At 44.6% G+C, this 23,087-nt stretch overlaps 1 protein-coding gene across 2 annotated transcripts in view; it reads right to left on the reverse strand.

Annotated features, from left to right (window-relative positions):
* Dcaf12 (DDB1 and CUL4 associated factor 12) overlaps window positions 1-22,830 on the reverse strand; it is a 34,612-nt gene extending 11,782 nt beyond the window's left edge. Inside the window, exons 1-6 of one of the 2 annotated variants that reach the window (XM_070008857.1) lie at window positions 22,627-22,830; window positions 20,037-20,291; window positions 9,459-9,665; window positions 7,316-7,376; window positions 2,359-2,552; window positions 567-632 (exon numbers count right to left, since the gene is read on the reverse strand). In XM_070008857.1, coding sequence (XP_069864958.1) covers window positions 567-632; window positions 2,359-2,552; window positions 7,316-7,376; window positions 9,459-9,665; window positions 20,037-20,291; window positions 22,627-22,734 — 891 coding nt within the window. In that variant the 5' untranslated portion in view covers window positions 22,735-22,830. Of the gene's footprint in view, window positions 1-566; window positions 633-2,358; window positions 2,553-7,315; window positions 7,377-9,458; window positions 9,666-20,036; window positions 20,292-21,232; window positions 21,656-22,626 lie in introns of those variants that run through there. The other variant, XM_070008866.1, reaches the window with a different exon arrangement.
* Window positions 22,831-23,087: the final 257 nt, after the last annotated feature.

Here is a 23,087-nt window from a genome sequence, read left to right on the forward strand (position 1 = left end):
AGATACAATACCCAAATACCTCCTCATATGTATATAAAATAATATACAAACTCCAAAGATATGAAAACAAAGGACTTTTTTCTTAATCTGTTTGTTCTTTTTTTGTTGACTCTGTATTCTTTAACTTACATATGGTGTATTTCACATCCACATCTGAGAAAGGTTGGGGGAAGGCACAGAATCAGAGAAAAAAGTGCAGCAGTAGAGCACACTGGCTGCACCAGACATTGATTAAAGTGAACTATGCAACTCATGGGTGGAAATGGGACAGAGGGAATAGGAGAGAATGAGGGAACAGATGCAAAAGGAAATGTACTTCCTTTCCTATGCAAAAGGAAATGTACTTACTTCCAGATGTATGTAAAGTAACTCTGCTGTCAATCACCTTTAAAACAATAATAAAGTAAGTTGGAAAAAAAAAAAGAAGTAAGCCAGACTCAGAATTTCAATGTCCTGTGCAATAACATGCCCAAACCTTTGGAAAACAGGTGTTTTAGTCAACAATAATTTACACACAACTATATGGGGAATCATTAGGTAAAATAAAAAAATTATGTTCATCAAACCTTAGATAATGTATTTTCAGCCTTCCAAAGATGAAAGTAGCCATCCAGAGATACTGCTCCTAGTTCCTACAAGAGCAATGAAAAACAGGTTACAGTTCAATTTGTACCACAGTAAGCAGGGGAAGACCTTGAAGCATGGGGTCTTCCTGTCCTCTTCTCCTATTCTCATGATATTCCCATTGAGTGTACCAGGAATTATCAACCTATCAACTCACCCTATAGACTATAGCCGAACAGTGTATTACTACGCAAGCAATACTACAGGCACTCATGATTGAAAAAGTCCCTACTCCGCCACCTGGTTGTACTGTTGCAGTAGAGCACACAAGTGAAGCCCAGTTTTCTTAATACTCAATGTGACAGCTGGTAAGTGGAAAGAAATGTGGATGGGAGGAGGAGGCTAAGGTAACAATTTTCCAAGTTATGGCCTCATTCAGATTTTGCAAAAGCTTTTCTCCTTTTCTAGCTCTGTCTATTTAAGACTTCAGCATCTGCTAGGCGTCAGTGGCTCATGCCTGTAATCCTAGCTACTCAGGAGGCTGAGATCCGAGGATCACAGTTCAAAGCCAGCCCAGCCAGGAAAGTCCATGAGACTCTTATCTCTAATAACCACCGCTCAAGCGGTAGAGCACTTGCCTTGAGCTGAAGAGCTGAAGGACAGCACTCAGGCCCAGAGTTCAAGCCCCACAACCGACCAAAAAAAAAAAAAAAAAAACAACTTCAGCATCAGATCTGACATAATAATTAGGTAAGACCTGGTAGCAATGAAAGGGAAAAGAAGAATGAGAAGAAACATAATACTTAAGCGGGGTAGGGGGGCTCACGCCTATCATCCTGGCTATACAGGAAACTGAGACCTGAGGATCCAGTTTAAAGCCAGTTTGCGCAGAAAGTCTGTGAGACTCTCATCTCCAATTACCACAAAAAAACGTGAAGTAGAGCAATGTCTCAAGTGGTAAAGTGCTAACTATGAGAAAAAAAGAAACCTCAGCAGGCCCTGAGTTCAAGCCCCACCCAGGACCAGCGCGCGCGCGCACACGCGCGCACACACACACACACACGCACGCACACACGCACGCTCACCTGCGCCCTGAGTTCAAGCCCCACCCAGGACCAACACACAGACACACACACACAGTGTTTTCATAGGCAAGTATGAAAATCACCCCCCAAATAGAGCACCTATAAAGACATACCATGAGAGAGTCAAGTCAGACTGGTCTGGGGAAAGTACAACGTTACCCCACAAATATGGTCCACTCAAGAGAAATATGAGATTAATCCAAGGGGGGATTGGCCTCAGTTATAATTCTTTGCCAGCATTCCTGAGCCTTTAAGAGGTACTCAGTTGGGAGAGAAGGGATGGTAGGGGAAAAATAAAGGAGACAACAATGCTTGAAAGGAAATGTACTCATTACCCTGCTCATGTAACTGTAACCCCTCTGTACAGTATTTTTACAATTAAAAAACGCATTAAAATTTAAAAAAAAAAAAGAGGTGCTCAGAAGCCAGGCACCAGTGGTTCATGCTTATAATCCTAGCTACTCAGGAAGCTGAGATCTAAGGATCTTTGTTAAAAGCTAGCCTGGGCAGGTAAGACGGTGGAACTCTTGTCTATAACTAACCACCAAGAAGAAAGCAAGAAGTGGAGTTGTGGCTCAAGTGGTAGAATGCTAGCCTTGAACCAAGTAATACAGCAAGTACTCCATTCATGGGCAAATGAGAAGAGATTGCATTTCCCAAGCCATAATTAAAGAAAATAGACTCCAGGGATCACTTGGCGAGTTCGTACCTTGTTCTTGCTGTTAAAGGCCAGAGCCCGGACCTTGCAGTTGTCAGGGTTTGTGTTCTCCTTAGGGATGTCCTTTAAGACCTTGTGAGTAATGTGAGCATATACAGGGACCCGTGACACATTGTGCCTTGCATCACTTTTGGTCAATACATCATCCGTCACTTCCCAGAGTCCCATAGAACCATCACGCGAACCTGTGTAGTAGGCAACACAGATGTCAAGCTCCATAGGACAATCTCACAGAACCAAAGTATTTTTTTCTTAGTTTTTTTTTTTTTTTTTTTGGGTCTGGTCATGAGGCCTGAACTCTGGGCCTGGGTGCTGTCCCTCAGCTCTTCAGCTCAAGGCTAGCGCTCTTCCACTTGAACCACAGTGCCACTTCCAGCTTTTTTTTTCTTTTTGCTTATGTGGTGCTGGGGAATCAAACCCAGGGCCTCATGCATGCAAGGCAAGTGCTCTACCATTGAGCCACCTTCCCAGCCCATAGTTCTTAGCATCATCTTCATATATACTTATCCAGGTGGTCTACCCCTAAATACAGAGCTATGCTGACAATAGTTATGCTAAGATGACAATTTGACTAAGGTCTAAGAGTTAAAACACAGTCTACATGGTTAAAGAGAATTTTATACAGCTTAATAAAACCAGGTAACTTCCCATGCTCAGGTCATTTGGCATATATTAATACCTAACTTCCAATGGACAGTAGGGTGTTAGAAATCAAAGGAATTTAAGTCGTGTGTGTGTGTGTGTGTGTGTGTGTGTGTGTGTGCATGTGTGTGCGCGTGTGTGTGTGTGTGTGTGTGTGCGCACGCGCACGCACTGGCACGCCAATCCTGGGGCCTGAACTCAGGACCTGAGCACTGCCTTGAGCTTTTGTCCTCAAGGCAGTGCTCTTCCACAGCACTATTTTTGAGCTTTGTGGTGCTTAATTGGAGATAAGAGTCTCATGGAGTTCCTGCCTAGGCTGGCTTTGCACTCAATCTTCAGGTCTTAGCCTCCTGAATAGCTAGGATTACAGGTGTGAGTCACTAGGGCCCGGCCTTACTTACTTTTAAGCCTTGACCTAGGAGATATTATAGACTCCCTCCCTTCTTCTCTCCCTCTACTTCCTTCTCTCTCCCTTTCTTGCTATTTAGCCAAGACTGGAATGGAACTTACAAATATCTTGCCTCAACCTCCCTCAAATTGGGACTACAGGTGTTTACCACCAAACCCTGCTTAGACTTCTTCCTCTAAAAATTTAATATTCAATTTCAGGGAAGCCCATTGATCTACAGTGGCTACAATCCCTTTAAGAGAGACTTAAGTCAGGAACTGGTGACTCATACCTGAAATCCTAGCTGCTCAGGAGGCTAATATCTGAGGATCAGAGTTGGAAGCTAGCCCAGGCAGGAAAGTCTGAGACTCATCTCTAATTAAACACCAAAAAGTCAGAAGCGGAAGTTTGGCATAAGTGGTAGAGTGCCAGTCTCCAACAAAAAAAATTAAAGGAAAGTACACTGGTCCAGAATTCAAGCCCCAGTATTATGTGTGCATGCATATAAACACAAAAGGTAAATTGCTGGTGACAAGCTCTGACTGTGCTTTTGGTAAACAATCACAACAAAACCTTCAAAGTTTAAATTCTGATTTAAGAATGGTCCCATAAACAAAAGTGTTTATTATTACTAAACAACATGGCAAGCTCATAGCCATAAAAAAGAGTACAGCTGGACATGATCATTCTCATCTATAATCCCAGAACTCAAGAGGCTGAAGCAGAACTGTGATTTTGAGGCCAATGAAATTTTGTCTTAAAAACACAACAAAATATAAACCTAAGCACAACTCAAAAATTTCTTTCCCAGCCAGATGGTGGTGGCTCACGCCTGTAATCCTGGCTACTCAGGAGGCTGAGATCTGAGGATCATGGTTCAAAGCCAGCCTGGGCAAGGAAATTCCAGTGAGACTCCTATCTCCAATAAACCACTTAGAAAGCTGGAAGTGGCACTGTGGCTCAAGTGGTAGAGCACTAGCTTGAGCTGAAGAGCTGAGGGACAGTGCACAGGCCCAGAGTTCAGGCCCCATGACTGACAAAAAAGAAAAAGAAAAAGAAAAGAATAGTTCATTCTAACAGTGAAATGAGTCACAGGGTTTACAGATGGACTTGTATTTGAGAAGCTGACTGCAGGCAGGCAGGGATCAGTAATACTTGGAAAACACTACGTAGTAGTGGGTACTACGTACCCACACTACGTACACACACTACGTAGTAGTCATGAGTGTGAGTCCTGGATGTGAGCCCATTGCATCCCTATTTAAGTAATGACTACTGTTCCTACTGCAGGATTTCTTAAATTGATCTCTGCAGGCAAGGTCAAAATCTTATGTATTTTTGAGGAGTAGCACTACATAGAAGCTATTGTTTTACTGTATGCAACAAAAGCGTACAGTATATGCACTAAAGAAAGATTGTTAGAAAAAGCCTTGTTGCTATGGAAGAAAGAACCTATTAAAACTTTTCCTCCTGCTTTTTTGGTTAGCTTTTCCACTTTCCCTTGAGTAGCATTTTGGAGAATAAAATGAATTAAGGTTGGAAAACAGAGTTTCATTATGAAAAAATGTTGAGGGGCTGGGAAGGTAGCTCAGTGGTAGAATGCTTGCCTTGCATGCATGAGGCCCTGGGTTCAATTCCTCAGCACAACGTAAGCAAAAAAAGCCAGAAGTGACCCTATGGCTCAAGTGGTAGAGCACTAGCCTTGAACTGAAGAACTGAGGGACAGCACCCAGGCCCCAAAGTTCAGGCCCCATGACCCACAAAAAGAAAAAGAAAAAAAAAAAGGAAAAAGAAAAAAAGAAAAAGAAAAAATGTTGAGTCAGGCGTAGTGGCACAGGCCTGTAATCTCAGCTACTCAGGAGGATGAGGCAAAAGACCAGCCTAGCAACTTGCTAAGATCCATCTCAAAATAAAGTACTGGGGGTCTGGGCACAAGTGGCAGAAAAACTCACTAGACAACATCTCCAAAAAGTAGAGCTAGAGGCATTATTCAACTAGTAGAGTGCCAGCCTACCAAGCATTAGGCCCTGAAAGTTCAAATCCTTCTACTACCAAAGTAAAAGAGTGTAAAAAATTTCTATTATCCAACATGTATTTCTTATACAGTATGGGGAAATTATTTCAAGTACTAATCTGGCAGCCACATGAAGACTGCATTGGAAAAGGTAAGACTAGACTAAGCAGAAAGTATTTGAGAAGAAAAGAAGGTGATACATTTAAGTGTTATTATATAAAATAGTTATCAATAGGGCTTGGTAATGAAGGAGACTGAAAAGCCTAAGACAAATTTTGGTTCCCTGGCTATGGCACCTGAGTGAATAGGAGTGTTAAGCCAGATATTAGTAGCTCAAGTGGTAGAGCCCTGTAATTCTAACCACTCAAGAAGCCAGGATCTGAGGATCCTGGTTTGAAGTCAGCCCAAGCAGGAAAGTCCATGAGTCTCTTACCCCCAATTAATCACCAAAAAGCCAGAAGTGAGCTGTGGCTCAAGTGGTAAAACACTAGCCTTGAGTGAAGATAGTTGAGAGCACGTATTTACTAATAAAACTCCATGACAAAGAGAGAGGAATTTTTTTTTTTTTTTTGCCAGTCCTGGGGCTTGAACTCAGAGCCTGGGCAGTGTCCCTGAGCTTCTTTTGCTCAAGGCTAGTGCTCTACCACTTGAGCCACAGTGCCACTTCCAGCTTTTTCTGTGTATGTGATAATGAGAGATCGATCCCAAGGCTTTATGCATACTAGGCAAGCAGTCTACCACTAAGCCACCTTCCCAGCCCCAGAGGGATGAATTTTGAAAGGGAGATGATGAATTTGAGTCTTCTGATTCTGAGGTAGAATACTCAAGGGTTGATGCCAGTATCAATACTGCCTAACAAGTACAACCAGGCATCACTTTAACAATGGGAATACATTCTGAGAAATGGGTTGAACTGGGGATATAGCTCAATGGTACAGCATTTGCCCAGCCCAGGAAAGGTGCTGGATCAGATCCCCAGCACCATAAGACAAGCACATGAAAGATTGTTAGTCATCTTTATTGTTGTGAAAATTTCACAGAATATATTCGCACAAACTAAAATGGCTAAAATGGGGCTGGGAAGGTGGCTCAGTGGTAGAGCGCTTGCCTTGCATGCCTGAGGCCCTGGGTTCGATTCCTCAGCACCACATAAGCAAAAAAAAAAAAGCCAGAAGTGGTGCTGTGGCTCAAGTGGTAGAGCGCTAGCCTTGAGCTAAAGAGCTGAGGGACAGTGCCCAGGCCCAGAGTTCAGGCCCCACGACAGGATCCAAAAAAAAAAAAAAAAAAAAAAAAAAAAAAAAAAAAATATATATATATATATATATATATATAAATAAATAAATAAATAAATAAAATGGCTAAAATATCACTGGGCAATATTACCTATGAGCTGATCATCATGTATGTGATTGACAGATAAGTGGTAAGATGATCATACTAAGTACCAAAGACAATACTGCTGGGCATTGGTGGCTCACGCCTGTTATCCTAGCTACTCAGGAGACTGAGATCTGAGGATAGCGGTTCAAAGCCAGCCCAGGCAGGAAAGTCCATGAGACTCTTATCTCTAATAAACCACTGAGAAAACCGGAGTGGTACTGTGGCTCAAGTGGCAGAATGCTTGCCTTGAGCTGAAGAGCTCAGGGACAGCACCCAGGCCCAGAGTTCAAGCCCTACTACCAACAAAAATAAATAAATAAATAAATAAGAGTATGCCCAAATATGATTTATTGAAAGTTACAGTTAAGTCAGAAAAAGAACCAATACTAGAAGCAAGCTCTCATGGCCTCCAGCCAATCTTTCTTGTTTACTGAACTAATTGCTATTACAATTACTATGGCTTTTCAAACTCTAGCCCTCCCTTTCTACCATGCCAAAAACCCCTAAAAAAAAGTTAAATTTACCAGACACTGCCATAGTATCGTTGATCCATGCAATGGAAAAGATCCAATCTTTGTGTCCATCCTGAGAGCAGAGCAAAGAAAGTAAGAGGTAGAGGGAAGAAAACAAAAAAAGGATCAGTAAAATAAGGACTTTACTCAACTCTCCTAAAAAAGCATACAAGTTTGATCAAAAATTCTTTGGCCAGGCATAGTGGCTCACGCCTGTAATACTAGCTACTCAGAGGAGGCTGAGATCTGAGGATTGCGGTTCAAAGCCAGCCCGGGCAGGAAAGTCCGTGAAACTCTTATCTCCAATAAACCACCAGAAAACCGGAAGTGGCGCTGTAGCTCAAGTGGTAGAGCACTAGCATTGAGCTGAAGAGCTGAGGGACAGTGCCCAGGCCGAGTTCAAGCCCCAGGACTGGGGGCAGGGTGGGGGGGAGAAGGGGAGGGTCTTATGTGATGATCATACAGCTCGAGTGCCAGGATTCATAGACTGTGAGTGCTGACTTGAGCTCCTACCCCAGACCTGCCACTGCTCCAACATCATGCTGATATTTGTTGCAAACAATATGTTCTGCGTCTCTGTACTAAAGGAGCTCCTCTCTGAGCTTACTTAGCAACTGAAACAGGTCACAGTACAGATGGTCTCCAACCTGCTGATGGCTTTCAGTATCTCAAGAGAACCTCTACAGCCTCTGAATCCTACCCACATAGCCAAGAATCTGCGTATCAGCCTGCTCAGGATATATCCCAATTACCAGGATATGAACTGGGCCACTTAGGCTGATATAGCTCTACGTTCACTTAACAGCTGCAGTACTACAGTCTTACCTGGGGCCATGCCACCTGCAGGGTTATATGCTCATCCAACCTGAGCTCCTCTACCTCCAGGTCAGGAAAAATAAGTGGTTTAGAAACAACAACAACAGTTTTTAAATAACTGTGAGCATGGGACAATGGCAAATCCACATCAGTCAGGGGCAAAGGCAGGATGATTACAAATCTAAGCCCAGCCTGGTAAACATAGTGAAATCCTATCTCAAAACACAGCCAGGCAATGGTGGCTCATGCCTGTAATCCTAGCTACTCAGAAGGCTAGATATGAGGACTGCGGTTCAAAGCCAGCCCAGGCAGGAAAGACCATGAGATTCCTATCTCCAATAAACCACCAGAAAACCGGAAGTGGTGCTGTAGCTCAAGTGGTAGAGTGTTCACCTTGAGCTGAAGAGCTGAGGGATAGCACCCAGGCCAAGTTCAAGCCCCAAGACCGACCAAAAAAAAAAAAAAAAAAGTTCACACTGTAGTATTGCCAAAAACAAAAAACAAAAACAAGTTAGGCACTGGTGGCTCATGCCTATAATCCTAGCCACTCAGGAGGCTAAAATCTGCCAGCCTGGACAGACAGGAAAGTCCATAAAACTCATTTTTTTTTTGGTCCGGTCATGGGGCCTGAACTCTGGGCCTGGGCGCTGTCCCTCAGCTCTTCAGCTCAAGGCTAGCGCTCTACCACTTGAGCCACAGCGCCACTTCCGGCTTTTTTCTTCTTGCTTATGTGGTGCTGAGGAATCGAACCCAGGGCCTCATGCATGCAAGGCAAGCGCTCTACCACTGAGCCACCTTCCCAGCCCCTCCATGAAACTCTTTTTTTTTTTTTTGGGGGGGGGGGTCCGGTCGTGGGGCCTGAACTCTGGGCCTGGGCGCTGTCCCTCAGCTCTTCAGCTCAAGGCTAGTGCTCTACCACTTGAGCCATAGCACCACTTCTGGTTTTTTTCTTTTTGCTTATGTGGTGCTGAGAATCGAACCCAGGGCCTCAGGCATTCAAGGCAAGCGCTCCACCACTGAGCCACCTTCCCAGCCCCAATGAAACTCTTATCTCCAATAAACCACCAGAAAATCAGAAGTGGTAGAGTACTCACCTGGAGCTGAAAAGTGCAGGGACAGTGCCTAGGCCCAGAGTTCAAGTCCCACGACCAACAAAATAAATAAATAAATAAATAAAATAAAAACATGTCTATGGAGTTCAGTCCCTACTCTGCTATTTATACCCCTTTACCTTCATATTTACAGGTGAGAGAAATCTAGAGAACATCATTCCTTTCTAGAAGGAAAAGGAGTTCATACTAGGCAATGTTTAAAAACTACAACCAATGGGAAAACTTACATCGCCTACACACACAGGATCTAGTGTAGGCAGTCGATAGATGGCAAGACTGTTAGGGTTGTCTCCTCCAGTGGCCAGCAATGTCCTTGAGGGATTCAGCTCGATTGCATGGATACCACAGCCCTGCTGGGTCACACCTCCAGGTTCCCGGTCTTTCAGAATGGGGATCTTGGTGATCTGGCTTGTCTGAACATCTACTACAAATAGCTACAAGAGAAGAAGGATGCACAAAAATAAATACAATTTCTATTTCACCTGGCTAACTGGATGCAAACATTCATTTGTCAGTCACCAAATGTACATGTCAAATGAAACATGAAAATAAATATAACATCATGTTAAACAGAAATATAAATGCTACCATGACGACATGAACAGATAATCATAAATAGTAAATTCTGCCCAGATTGAGTATGATGGTATATGTTTATAAATTCCAGCACTCAGGAAACTAAGGCAGGAGGAAAAGTAATGTGATGCCACCTTGGGCTTATAAAGTGAGACTCTAGTCTCAAAAATCTAAACAAAGAGCTGGGCGCCACTGGTTCACGCCTGTAATCCTAGCTACTCAGGAGACTGAGATCTGAGGATCATGGTTCAAAGCCAGCCCAGGCAGGAAAGTCCATGAGACATTTTTTTTTTAACCACTACAAAACCGAAGTGGCTCTGTGGCTCAAGTGGTAGAGTGCTCACCTTGAGCTGAAGAACACAGGAACAGCACCCAAGCCCAGAGTTCAAGCCCCACGAACAACCAAAAGAAAACAAAAAAAACTAAAGAAAGCCAGCCACCAGTTGGCTCATGCCTATAATCCTACTCAGGAGGCTGAGATCTAAGGATCGCAGTTCAAAGCCAGCCCAGGCAGGCAACAAAGTCTATGAGACTCCAATCTCCAATTAACAACCAGAAAACCACAAGTGGCACTGTGGCTCAAGTGGTAGAGCACTAGCCTTGAGCTGACGAGTTGAGAGACAGTGCCCAGGCCCAGAGTTGAAGACCCATGACCAACCAAAAAACTAAATAAATAAAAAATCAATCAATCAAAGAAAAACAAAACAAACCTACTCAGGACCATAGATGGCTTCAAAGAGGCCTTATATTAGTCTGTGGACAAAAGTGCCAGACCAAAACAAACCTTTTTGTCACCCTGGGCATCTAATCCTCCTTATATAAAAGGAAACTTGTAAATAAAATATAAGTCTCTGAACATCTCATAGTCCCTATTAAACATACATATTAATTCTACTAGGACTTCTAGAATGACTCCAGATTTATCTATCACACACACTATTCTGCCTTTGCTTGACAGGCTTTCTTCAAATCTCTATCAATCTCACCTTTGTTCACTCTCCAAGATATAACTCATGTTTTATGAGTTTTTTTTTTTTTGGGGGGTGGGAGTTGTGGGGTTTTTTTGGTGGGTCATGGGGCTTGAACTCTAGGCCTGAGCCCTAGCTGTAGCCCTGAGCTCTTCAGCTCAAGGCTAATACACCACCACTTGAGGCACAGTGCCACTTCCAGTTTTTTCTGTTTATGTGGTGCTGAGGAATCAAACCCAGGGCCTCATAAATGCAAGGCAAGCACTCTACTGCTGAGCCACCTTCACAGCCCCATTATGAGATATTTTATGGAAAAGATCAGTCTTAGAGAAGGAACTTCATCCCCAATGGACTATTACTAAACTCTCTGTGTGATTTAATGGTTCAATTTTTCATTCACTCATCCATTTGCCAGTATTGTTCTAGAGGCTAAATGTAACTATGAACAAGAGATAAAACAACAATCCCTTCATTGCCCCATACAATGGCTAGTGTTCATAGTTTTGCTACTCAAGAGGCTGAGGCAGCAGAAGTGTTTAAGCCCAGTTCGAAAGCCCAGTCTGATCAACATATCAAGATCCTCACTTCCAAGAAAAGAAAACTCAGCAACGGTCACAGTGAAGCAACGTATAAGTACTTCTGCTGCTTGCATAGGATGTCCACAAGGAGAAACTCAAGTTTCTCCTTGATAACTCAACTTTAAAATATAAAAAGGCACGCTGGTGGCTCATGCTTATAATCCTACCCAGAAGGCTGAAATCAGAGGATCAAGGTTTGAGGCCAGCCTGGGCAGAAAGTTCACTAGAGTCTATCTCTAAAATAACCAGCAAAAAGTGGGACTGGAAGGGTGGAAGCATGGTTCATGTGATAAAGTGCCACTGAACAAGCAAGCAAAGCAAGCTAGAATCATAACCATCACCAAAATTATTCTATTGTAAGCATAGTTGAAACTCCATTTCAGTTTCCAGTTAGAAAATACTGTGGCTCAAGTGGCAGACCTCTAGCCTTGAGCACAAAGAGGCTCTGGGGCAGCACCCAAGCCCTGAGTTCAAGCCCCACAACAGGCGGGGAAAAAAAAAAGAAAAGAAACAAAAACTAAGAACAATTGAAACTAGGAGATGGAAACACAGAACTGAGTCTGAGTCTGTATAAAGTTCTGAAAACCAAGATCACATCTTTGCAGAGAAATGACAAAGATGTGCTTCTTTAAGGGAAGTGACAAGGATAAGGATGACCTGCCAAAGAATTACTCTTCATGCTCTCTGACAAGGGGCCAACAAGGCTTCATGCAGCTCCCTGTAACACATCTCAGAAGCGGCTGTTCCATATTAACCTACTAGGATCCCTGCCAGGAACTGGCAAGAGGGCAAGGTGAGCCTGAGACTCTAGCTTCCTGCCTCTCACACTGCACGGCAGAGGAGGAAAAGCAGGCAAAGGCTGGTGCTCAGAAAGATACAAGACTAGCAGGCACCTCTCTACAAGAATATGGGTATATAGACATATGTAAATGGTGTGCTCAAAGACTGTTGGGTGTAGTGGCACACACTTCCAGTCCTTGCACTCAGGAAGCAGAGGGAAGATTTTGAGTTTGAAGCCTGCTTGGGCTATATAAGACTTGCCTTAAACAAACTTCTTGTCCAAAAAAGGGACAGGAAGCGGGGCACCTAGACTGCAATCGGAGGATCATGGTTCCAAGCCAGCCCAGACAGGAAACTCCATGAGACTCTTATCTCTAACGAACTATTCAAACAAAGCAGGAAGTGGCACTGTGGCTCAAATGGTAGAGCCCTGGTGAGCAAAAGAAACTCAGGGACAGTGCCCAGGCCAAGAATTCAAGCTCCAGGACAAAAAAAAAAAAGACAAGAATCTGGGCACTGGTAGCTCACACCTATAATCCTTGCCATTCAGGAGGCTTGAGATCTGAGAATCTTGGTTTAGAAGACAGCTAGCTAGTGCAACAAAGCCCATTAGATACTTAACTTCACAATCATCGGAAAACTGAAGTGGAACTGTGGCTCAAAGTGAGAGTACTAGCCTTAAACAACTCAGGGACAGCATTCAGACCCTGAATTCAAGTCCCATAACCACCAAATATATATATATATAACCACCAAATATATATATATATATATATATATATATATATATATATATATTTTTTTTTTTTTTTGGGTCCGGTAGTGGGGCCTGAACTCTGGGCCTGGGCGCTGTCCCTCAGCTCTTGAGCTCAAGGCTAGTGCTCTACCAGTTGAGCCACAGCGCCACTTCTGGCTTTTTTCTTTTTTCTTATATGGTGCTGAGGAATCGAACCCAGGGCCTCAGGCTTGCAAGGCAAGCGCTCTACCACTGAGCCACCTTCCCAGCCCACCACCAAATATATTTTAAAAAATTAAAAAGGACAGGAAGCCTCATGAAGTTTTTAAATTTCAAGTTGGGGGTAGTGTGAAACCCATAATCCCAGCTATTCCAAAGACTGAAGCAGATAAATCATATTTCAGGCCAGTCCAGCAAAACTCTGTATACAAACACAGTTAAAAAAAGGGTGAGGGGGGCTGGGAAGGTGGCTCAGTGGTAGAGCGCTTGCCTTGCATGCTCGAGGCCCTGGGTTCGATTCCTCAGCACCACATAAGCAAAAAGAAAAAAGCCGGAAGTGGCGCTGTGGCTCAAGTGGTAGAGCACTAGCCTTGAGCTGAAGAGCTGAGGGACAGCGCCCAGGCCCAGAGTTCAGGCCCCACGACCGGACCAAAAAAAAAAAAAAAAAAGAAAAAAGAAAAAAGCTGGAAGTGGTACTGTGGCTCAAGTGGTAGAGTGCTAGCCTTGAGCTGAAGAGTTGAGGGACAGGGCCCAGGCCCAGAGTTCAGGCCCCATGACCGGACCCAAAAAAAAAAAAAAAAAAAAGGGTGGGGGAGCAAAGCCCCCCTCCCAAAAATAAAAGAACAAGTTTAGATAGGGTAGAAAGATAACAGAAATCAGGAGTCCTTCCTTCCTTCCTCCAGTCCTAGAGCTTGAACTCTGAGCCAGGGCACTGTACCTCAGCTTCTTTTTACACAAAACTAGCACTTTAACACTTGAGCCATAGGGCCACTTCTTGTTTTCTGATGGTTAATTTGAGATAAGAGTCTCATGGACTTTCCTGCCCAGGTTGGCTTTGAACCGTGATCCTCAGAGCTCAGCCTCCAGAGTAGCTAGGATTACAGGCGTGAGCCATGGTGCCCGGCTTAAAAAAACAATTTTGATGTAACTGCTTATTCCAGTTAAGGAAACACCTATACCATAGGAAGGGAGGAGGTTTAGAGGTAAGAAGATGTTAAAAAGAACTTACAGCAAGGCAGTGTTGGCTCACACCAACTCCTAGATACTCAGGAGATCTGAAAAGTAAGGTTCAAAGCCAGCCTGGGCAGAAAGATTTGTACAATTATTATTTTTATTTTTATTGCCAGTTTTGAGGCTTGAACTCAGGGCTGGGTGTCGGTGAGCTGCTTTTGCTCAAGGTTAGCACTCTGCCAATTAAGCCACAGTGTCACTTCAGGCTTTTCCTGTTTATGTGGTACTGAGGAATTGAACCCAGGACTTCATGCATGCTAAGCAGGCACTCTACCATTAAGCCACATTCCCAGTGCTATGAGATTCTTATCTCCACTAAACTACAAAAAAAAAAAGAAAGCTGGAAGTGGAACTGTGGCTCAAGTAATAAAATGATAGCCTTGAGCAAATGAAGCTCAAGCACAGTGCCCAAGCCCTGAATACAAACACCAGGACCTCCCCCCCCCACACCAAAAAAAAAATAATTGTGGTGCTAGGCACCAGTGGCTCACACCTGTAATCCTAACTCTTCTGGAGGCTGAGATCTAAGGACTACAGTTTGAAGCTAGCCCAGGCAGGAAAGTCTGTGAGACTCTTATCTTCAGTTCACTACCAGAAGTAGATTGGCTCAAGTGGTAGAACACCAGCCTTAAGTCTAAAAGACTTAAGGACAGCATCCAGGCTGAGTTCAAGCTCTAGGACTGGCACAAAGCACACCTCATGGCAATGCCATGATATACCATGATATGCTATGATATGCCACGGATATAGATCCAAATGTAGTAATCTGTAATCCCACCTACTTGAGAGGCTGAGGCAAGATGGTCTTCCAAGTAGGGGTTTGACACCAACCTCAAAAGTAAAAAAAGAAAGAAAAGAAAAAATCTGTTTACTCATTATTATTTCCTTGGCATAAATTGCAAGATATCTGATTTTTGTTGTTGTTGTTTGGTAGTTAGGAAGGTTGAAATTCGGGGCCTTGCACTTTCCAGGCTTGCTTGCTTGGTTCCCAAAGCTAGCACTCTTACCTCTTGAGCCATATCCCTAACCCATGTTTTTCATTTTCAGTCTTGTTTTTGGTCTTGACTCTCTTTGCTCTTATTGTCTTGATTTGAAATATAGAATGGGGGCTGGGAATATGCCTTAATGGTAGAGTGCTTGCCTAGAATGCATGAAGCCCTGGGTTTGATTCCTCAGTACCACAGAAACAGAAAAAGCTGGAAATGGTGCTGTGGCAAGTGGTAGAGTGCTAGATTTGAGTAAAAAGAAGCTGAGGGACAGAGTCCAGGCCCAGAGTTCAAGCCCCAGGACTGGCGAAAGGAAGGAAAGAAGACAGGAAGACAGGAAGACAGGAAGGCAGGAAGGCAGGAAGGCAGTTAGGAAGAAAGGAAGGAAGGAAAGAAGGAAGGAAGGAAGGAGGGAAGGAAGGAAGGAAGGAAGGAAGGAAGGAAGGAAGGAAGGAAGGACTCCTGATTGCTGTTATCTTTCTACCCTATCTGAACTTGTTCTTTTGGTTTTTTTTGGGGGGGGGGACTTTCAGCCATTCCCCCACCCTTTTTTAAATTGTTTGTGATACAGAGTTTTGCTGATAGATCATAACTGACTTGGCCTGGACTGGCCTGAAATATGATTTATCTGCTTCAGCCTTTGAAATAGCTGGGATTATGGGTTTACACACTACCCCCAACTTCATTCTCTTTCAAAAGACTTAGACTGCCCACCTGCCCTTTTACTGTCTAACTATAATAATTAATCTTGGTATGAGGTAGGGGAGCTATATGAATTTGCATTGTTTTCCCCACTAGGCTTGATTTATGAAACACCTTGAAATTTAAAAACTCCATGAGGCTTCCTGTCCTTTTTAATTTTTTAAAATATATTTGTTGGTCATGGGGCTTGAACTCAGGGTCTGAGTGCTGTCCCTGAGTTGTTTAAGGCTAGTGCTCTTTCACTTTGAGCCACAATTCCACTTCCAGTTTTCTGATGATTAAGTCAAGCTCTTCAGCTTAAGAACAGCACCCAGGACAATAATTCAAGCCCCATGACTAACAAAAAAAAGCAGGTCCCTGTAGTCTTTGGCTGGTGGGTATTGATAATGGGAAACCCACACATAAATATCACAAACTCGGTCTGTGTGTGTCTGTGTATATAGACTCAATGATAGAATGCTTAAAAATACAGCGCTCCCTTTGAAAATCTAATGAAAATTAAGGGCCACCTCCATAATCCTTCCTAGAAAATGTATGTACAGTACAAATTGTATAATTTTAGGAAAGGTTCAAAGGACTCAAGCCAAGAATGCCTCCTCCTGAATAGTAATATAACAATCTCAATAATCCCTAGTATAGGAATGATTCCTAAAACCACATAATTCAATCTTTACTTTCCCCCAAATGTCAACTAATTGATAGAAAACATAAAATGGAATTCACCTTCTCTTTCAATCTGCTCCTTAATATTCACCTTAGCACCTTTCCAACCACCCAGATTCAAGGTATCATTATCAATTTTTAACAAAAGATTAAATCTGAGCATATCATATCATCACTTACAGATTCTACCTTAAGATATCTTTTCTTAAAAAAAAAAAAAAAGATGTCTTTTTTTTTTTTTTTTGGCCTGGGCACTGTCCCTTAGCTCTTCAGCTCAAGACGAGCGCTCTACCACTTGAGCTACAGCGCCACTTCCGGTTTTCTGGTGGTTTATTGGAGATAGGAGTCTCACGGTCTTTCCTGCCCGGGCTGGCTTTGAACCGCGATCCTCAGATCTCAGCCTCCTGAGTAGCTAGGATTACAGGCGTGAGCCACCAGCGCCCGGCTAAGATGTCTTTTCTTTTTGTCGGTCATGGGGCCTGAACTCTGGGCCGTGGCGCTGTCCCTCAGCTCTTCAGCTCAAGACTAGCGCTCTACCACTTGAGCCACAGCACCACTTCCAGCTTTTACTGCTTATGTGGTGCTGAGGAATCGAATCCAGGGCCTCATGCATGCAAGGCAAGCACTCTACCACTGAGCCACCTTCCCAGCCCCCTCTAAGATGTTTTGTACCTCTCTCCTCCTCACCCTCTCCCTGACACTGTCTTGGTTTGGTCTCTCATTACCTCTTATGATATACTGTGGCGCTAGCCTCCTCTAATAGCTTGCCATGGATCATTACTCCAACCATGTATCTCTCTACTGATCCTTATTGTTTTTGTTATTGTTTTCCAATCATCCAGAATACAACAGTTAGATACTCAAAGGTTTTTACAACCTGATCCATTCCAAGTCTCCTGTAGACACCCATAACTTGTTGTAATCTCATTATCTTTAGAAATGGTCAGAACTTTAGACACACTAGATAGTGTTACTACTGTTTTACAGAAACCAAAACAAAGGCACAAATAGAGAATTATTTGTCAAATGTCACAAAGCTTGGAGGAAAGCACTGTTCTTGGTTCCTTGCCTTGGTGGGAAGCTAGACAAAGAGAAACAAATACTATTAAAAAGAGGCAGAAAGTAAAAGTAAATTATTACTTAACATGTTCACCTACAAAATAGTGCAATAAGTTAAAAAAACAAACAAACAAACAAACAGGATCCTGATGAATAAATTCAGGTTGCAATCCAGGAATATTTTTCTGGACAAAAACAACTGTGCCGGGGCTGGGAAGATGGCTCAGTGGTAGAATGCTTGCCTCACATGCATGAGGCCCTGAGTTCGATTCCTCAGCACCACATAAGCAGAAAAACCTGGAAGTGGCGCTGAGGCACAAGTGGTAGAGCACTAGCCTTCAGCTGAAGAGCTGAGGGACAGCGCCTAGGCCCAGAGTTCAGGCCATGACCGACAAAATAAATAAAAATAAAAAAAAAAATAAGGGCTGGGAAGGTAGTTCAGTTGTAGAACGCTTGCCTTGCATGCATGAGGCCCTGGGTTCAATTCTTCAACACCACATAAGCAAAATGAAAAAAGCCAAAAGTGGTGCTGTGGCTCAAGTGGTAGAGCTCTAGCCTTGAGCTGAAGAGCTGAGGGGCAGCACCCAGGCCCAGAGTTCAGGCCCCACAACGACCAGACCCCCAAAAAATTAAAACAAAAAACAAACAAACTACTGTGCATGTATGGAGAGCGAAATGAAAACTTTCTGATGTTTTTCTACTCCAAGTGACAATGACAGTTCTCTTAAATCATGAATATTCAGGATGAGACTAAGAAAAAGGAAGTTTTATTAAATCTTGCTCTTCCTACTTAGTTTTGAAAGGCTTTTTGTATTAAGACAAGCCACCTCAGCAGAAGAGGAAGTGAAAATTTGGGCAAAACCACCATTTTATTTCTTACCCCAAAACTGTTTAAGTCCTTTATAAATATACTCAAATTTGTTTTTTTGTTTTGAGACAGGGTCTAGGTAGCCAGGCTGGCCTCAGTTTCATGATCCTCTTGCCTCAGTCTCCAGTTCTAGGATAACAGGTAGGTATCACCACTCCTGGCTATGATTTTCCTGATATAATCTCTCTTTCAATTGGCTCCAGATGTCTTCTGGTCAAGGGTCAAATTATTCAGCCATTATGACATTATCTTTTCACAGAGTGAAGTCCAGCCTTTTTTCACTTGTCACTCCTGTGACATCAGACTATTTGTATCTATCTGTTCCAATCACATCCACTATTTAAATAGTGCATATAACTGTGATAGTGCATGGACAAATTTTTCCCTTTATTACATATGTAAATTATTCTCTTTAAAATTAGTTCTAACTTGCATGTCATACATACAAGTCTTCTCTCTTCTGAATCCTTTTTACAAGGCTACTTTACAAAGAGCAAATGATCACACCCTCAAATATGTCACCAAATATTTCCTGTCTTTTTTTTTTTTTTTTTTTGTCAGTTGTGGGGCCTGAACTCTGGGCCTGAGTGCTGTCCCTGAGCTCTTTAGCTCAAGGTTAGCACTCTACCACTTGAGCCACAGCATCACTTCCTGCTTTTTTTCTGCGTATGTGGTGCTGAGGAATCGTATCCAGAACCTCATGCATGCAAGGCAAGCACTCTACCACTGAGCCACCTTTCCAGTCCTTCCCTGCCTTCCTTATGGGAAACAACAGTTCATGTCCTATACAGCTTTAGATTCCATTACAGAGAAAAAGAATATTTTTAGCCAAGTGTTGAATACTTTTTCTTTGAGTTTTCTTACTTTAAAAGGATCACAGTTCTAAGCTAGCCCAGGCAGGAAAAGTCCATCAGACTCACCTCCAATAAACCACAAGAAAACTGGAAGTGGCGCTGTGGCTCTAGTGGTAGAGCGCTAGCCTTGAGCTGAAGAGCTGAGGGACAGCACCCAAGCCCAGAGTTCAAGCCCCACAACCAACCCCCCCCCCTCCAAAAAAGGAGGCCACAGCTGAGGGTGTGGCTCAAGTAATAGAACACTTCCCTAGCAAGTGCAAAGCCCCGAGTTCAAATCTCTAGAAACACTAAAACACACACACACACACACACACACACACACACACACACACACACGCACACACGACCAAAAAAAAAAAAAAATCCCACAAGTAGCAGGAGCATTTACAAAGAATTAGGTGCCTAAAGAAATATACTCTTTAGCAGAAGAGAAAGGAGAAAGGAGAGTAAGCCAACTCCTTCACAAAATAAACTGAAGAGGGCTGGGAAGGTGGCTCAGTGGTACAGTGCTTGCCTTGCATGCATGAGGCCCTGGGTTCAATTCCTCAGCACCACATAAGCAAAAAGAAAAAAGCCAGAAGTGGCGCTGTGGCTCAAGTGGTAGAGTGCTAGCCTTGAGCTAAAGAGCTGAGGGACAGTGCCCAGGCCCAGAGTTCAGGCCCCACGACCGGACCCAAAAAAAATTTTTTTTAAATAAAATAAAAAAATAAACTGAAGAGGAAAACAAGCAGTGAAAGATTTTAGAGCACGTAGAGCCATTACATCCAAGACCTGGGAGTAAGTTCTCTAAATCCCAAACACTTACCGTATTGCATTTTGTGCCACACACCACTTGCCTATGATTCAACCATTGAGAAGCAAACACTTTATTAAGGGTCCCAAGATGAAATTCTTTCTCCTTCAGTAGACTGGGAAGCTGTTGTGCTGCATAACCATGCAAGACTCGAGAATAGTTGGTTTCATTCTGTAGCCTGACTTCCCGGTTCTTCAAGTAATATACTAAGGATCTCTTCACTGGGGGGAGTCTTTTCCTTTTGTGAAGGGAGTGATCCCAGCCAAACTGTGGAAACAAACAGAAATCAGGGCTTTGGCTATCTTTCTTCAGAACAAGAACTTCTACTGTACTACACACAAGTAACCAAAAACTCATCTGGTAGGATTTACATGTAACAGAAATAGAATCTAATCCAGAAAGTCCAGTTTAACTCTTCCTGCATTGAAATAATTTTTGCTCATAGTTAAACCTATATACTTAAAGGTTTATTAGCGTGAAGGGCACAGACACCTTGTACATATCAAGGGAGTAAGAGGCCTAGTGATTCCCAAATGCACCTGGGCTGCATCTCTACCCAGCCCTCTTCTCCTGTTCACCCAGAAGAGCACAGTATAGCTCAAAAAGCCAGACTGTGGTCCTAGGTCTTACAAGGATACCATCAATAGCTGCCCCTCAGCTATGCAGTTGTAGAATTAGAAAAACATCCATAAGGATAGAGCAGCATGGGAAAATCAGTGCTATTCCAAGAAGGCCTTCCTCTCCAAAGGGTAAAGGAAAAACATCCTGTAATCGTTTTAATGGTCCTAGTCCACCCTTGTCTTGTCCAAGGCCAACCTCAAGCCTTGGGTACCCAGAGGTAGGGAGAGTTGCTTCGGGCCGAGTGCTGCTCCTTTCCTCACTCCCCAAAGTCAGTTCTGTGAGGTTGGTTTCACTCCAGATTCTCCTCGACTTCGACTCCCCTTCCTCCCCAGTAAAAACTCTTGGGTTTGTTCTCTGCTCCACAGGCCTCTCGAGGAAGGACCCCATTTCTGAGTTCCTCTTTGGCTCCTCCGGCCTATCTGCACTCCACGGAACTCAAGAAGGACCAGCCACGACTCTACAAGGGCAAGCAGCCCTGGTTCTGTCCCACTGCTCACTCACAGCCCTAGTACCCACATCCGAGGAGCCTTAACCCCAGGCAGGCTTCCCCACCTTACCACCCCGGACCTCGGCCTCCAACCCCTCACCTGCGGACCCTGAGCGTCGCTCCCAGCTCCTGGCGAGGCAGGCGCTTTCCGTTTCCTGCTAACTGCTTTCCGGGCCATAGTGGGCAGCGCCGCGGCGACCCCGCAGCCACATGGGGCGGGAGGTGTAAGGGGTAGCCGGACGGTGGGTCATGCACCGCGCCCCGGGGCCGCGCGCTTCAAGGCGCCCGGCCCGGAAAAATGATCCGGACCCCGGAGGTGTCGGTGAAAGAACGAAAGGTAGACGGAAGGGAAGGAAGGAGGGAGGGAGGGTCGGGGAAGGGAAGGGGAAAAGGGAAAGGGGAAGGTAGGAAGCAGAAGGTTTCCGACAGAGATGTCGGTCTGGGGAAGACGGCGAGCGGCAAGAACCAAAACACCCCCTCCACCCCCCTGGCCCGCGCTCCGTCACCCCTGCGCAGCCGCATTTCGCAGCGCGTCGCTACGGGAGACCCCGCCTAGGCGAGAGGGGCGGGGATTTAGGGCGGGGAGGTGAAATGGAGTCTGTTTGCCTCGCGGTCGACAGTCCGCTTCTAACCGCCCGTTGACGGCCGGCCGCTGAGGGGTGCCGGGGGTCCGCCGAGCTTCCATCTAAGGAATCTGGCTGCTGACCGCTGACCTTCGACCCCTGACCCCAGCTCGTCCATCCGCCGGCACCCGGAAATGAAAACTAGCTGCGCCGCCGGGCGAGGGCATGCCCGCTGGCGCTCTTTGTCCCCTCGCCACGGCTTCCTGTCTAGTTCTGCCCTGTTGCCTTCGTAGTTGATGGGCCTGGCTCCGAGCCCTGGACGCTGGGGAGGCAGGACCTCCGTCCCCACATCAAGGTGAAATCTAGCTCCGAAGCACGCCCTGACCTTCCCATGGCCGGTCGCCACCAGCTCGGGCCCCCGCGGGGGCCCGGGGGCCGCCCCCTCCCCAGCCCTTCACCCCCTCCCCACTCGACCTCCGGACTCGGGTTTACTACCGGCCACCCGGCTCCCTTTGACATTCCCACGACGTGCTATCAGGGCCATCCTTACTGGTTTTTTGTTTTTGTTTGGGTTGTTTTTTTTTTTTAAGTTAAGCCTTAGGCTGTGAGTTGTCTGTCACTGCCCTCCTAAGTCCGGGTTCTCAAGGTCTGTCATTGAAGAAGGATGATATTCCAAACCACAGGAAAGAGAGTGGCCATCTTTTGGCTTGTCAGTCCAACTTGGACTGGCATTGGTCACCAATGGAGGTTTTCAGGATCACCTCTGCCCCCATTTTCGGAAGATCCTGAAAGAAATATATGAGTGCCAGCCTCCAACTTTCCTCTGGCAGAGAATTCTTGGAAGAAACAGGATGCACTTGTTTGAGACCAAGGCCTCAGGCTGAGGTATACCCAGTTACCTGCTGGTCCCTTCAGGCTTCAGGCCTCATACCTCCATGGAGTTGTGTTGGCCCATCTGAAGTCCTGCCCACAAGAAGATTTGGTTTTGTTTTCCAAGCTGAACCAAATACCAGATTGAAACAGGGTTCTCCACCACCATCCCAAGTCATCACTGCCACTAACCCCTAATACCATCTTGGGAAAGTCATCTCTGTCTTTCTTGGTCAGGCCTATCCCTTCAGAGACGTACATACAGTGAATGGATCAGGAGGGGGTCAGTTTCCTTTTTCAGTTCTGTTCTGGTTCTGTCTTGCCTCACAATGCTCAGGAGCCCATTGGACAAGAGCCTGGAATTCTTTGAGAATCTCTAGGTTCCCCTCAACCCCTACCAGAGGGGTACACTGGACATTGATGCAAGCCCATTCTTAAAGTTTGTTTTGTTTTGTTTTTACACTTCATCTTGACATCCTAGGAACCATCCCCAAATCTACCTTGCAGTAGAGGATTACTATA

This window comes from Dipodomys merriami, unplaced genomic scaffold, assembly GCF_024711535.1.
Source record: "Dipodomys merriami isolate MVZ:Mamm:240054 unplaced genomic scaffold, mDipMer1.0.p SCAF_11, whole genome shotgun sequence".
Classification (NCBI taxonomy): domain Eukaryota; kingdom Metazoa; phylum Chordata; class Mammalia; order Rodentia; family Heteromyidae; genus Dipodomys; species Dipodomys merriami.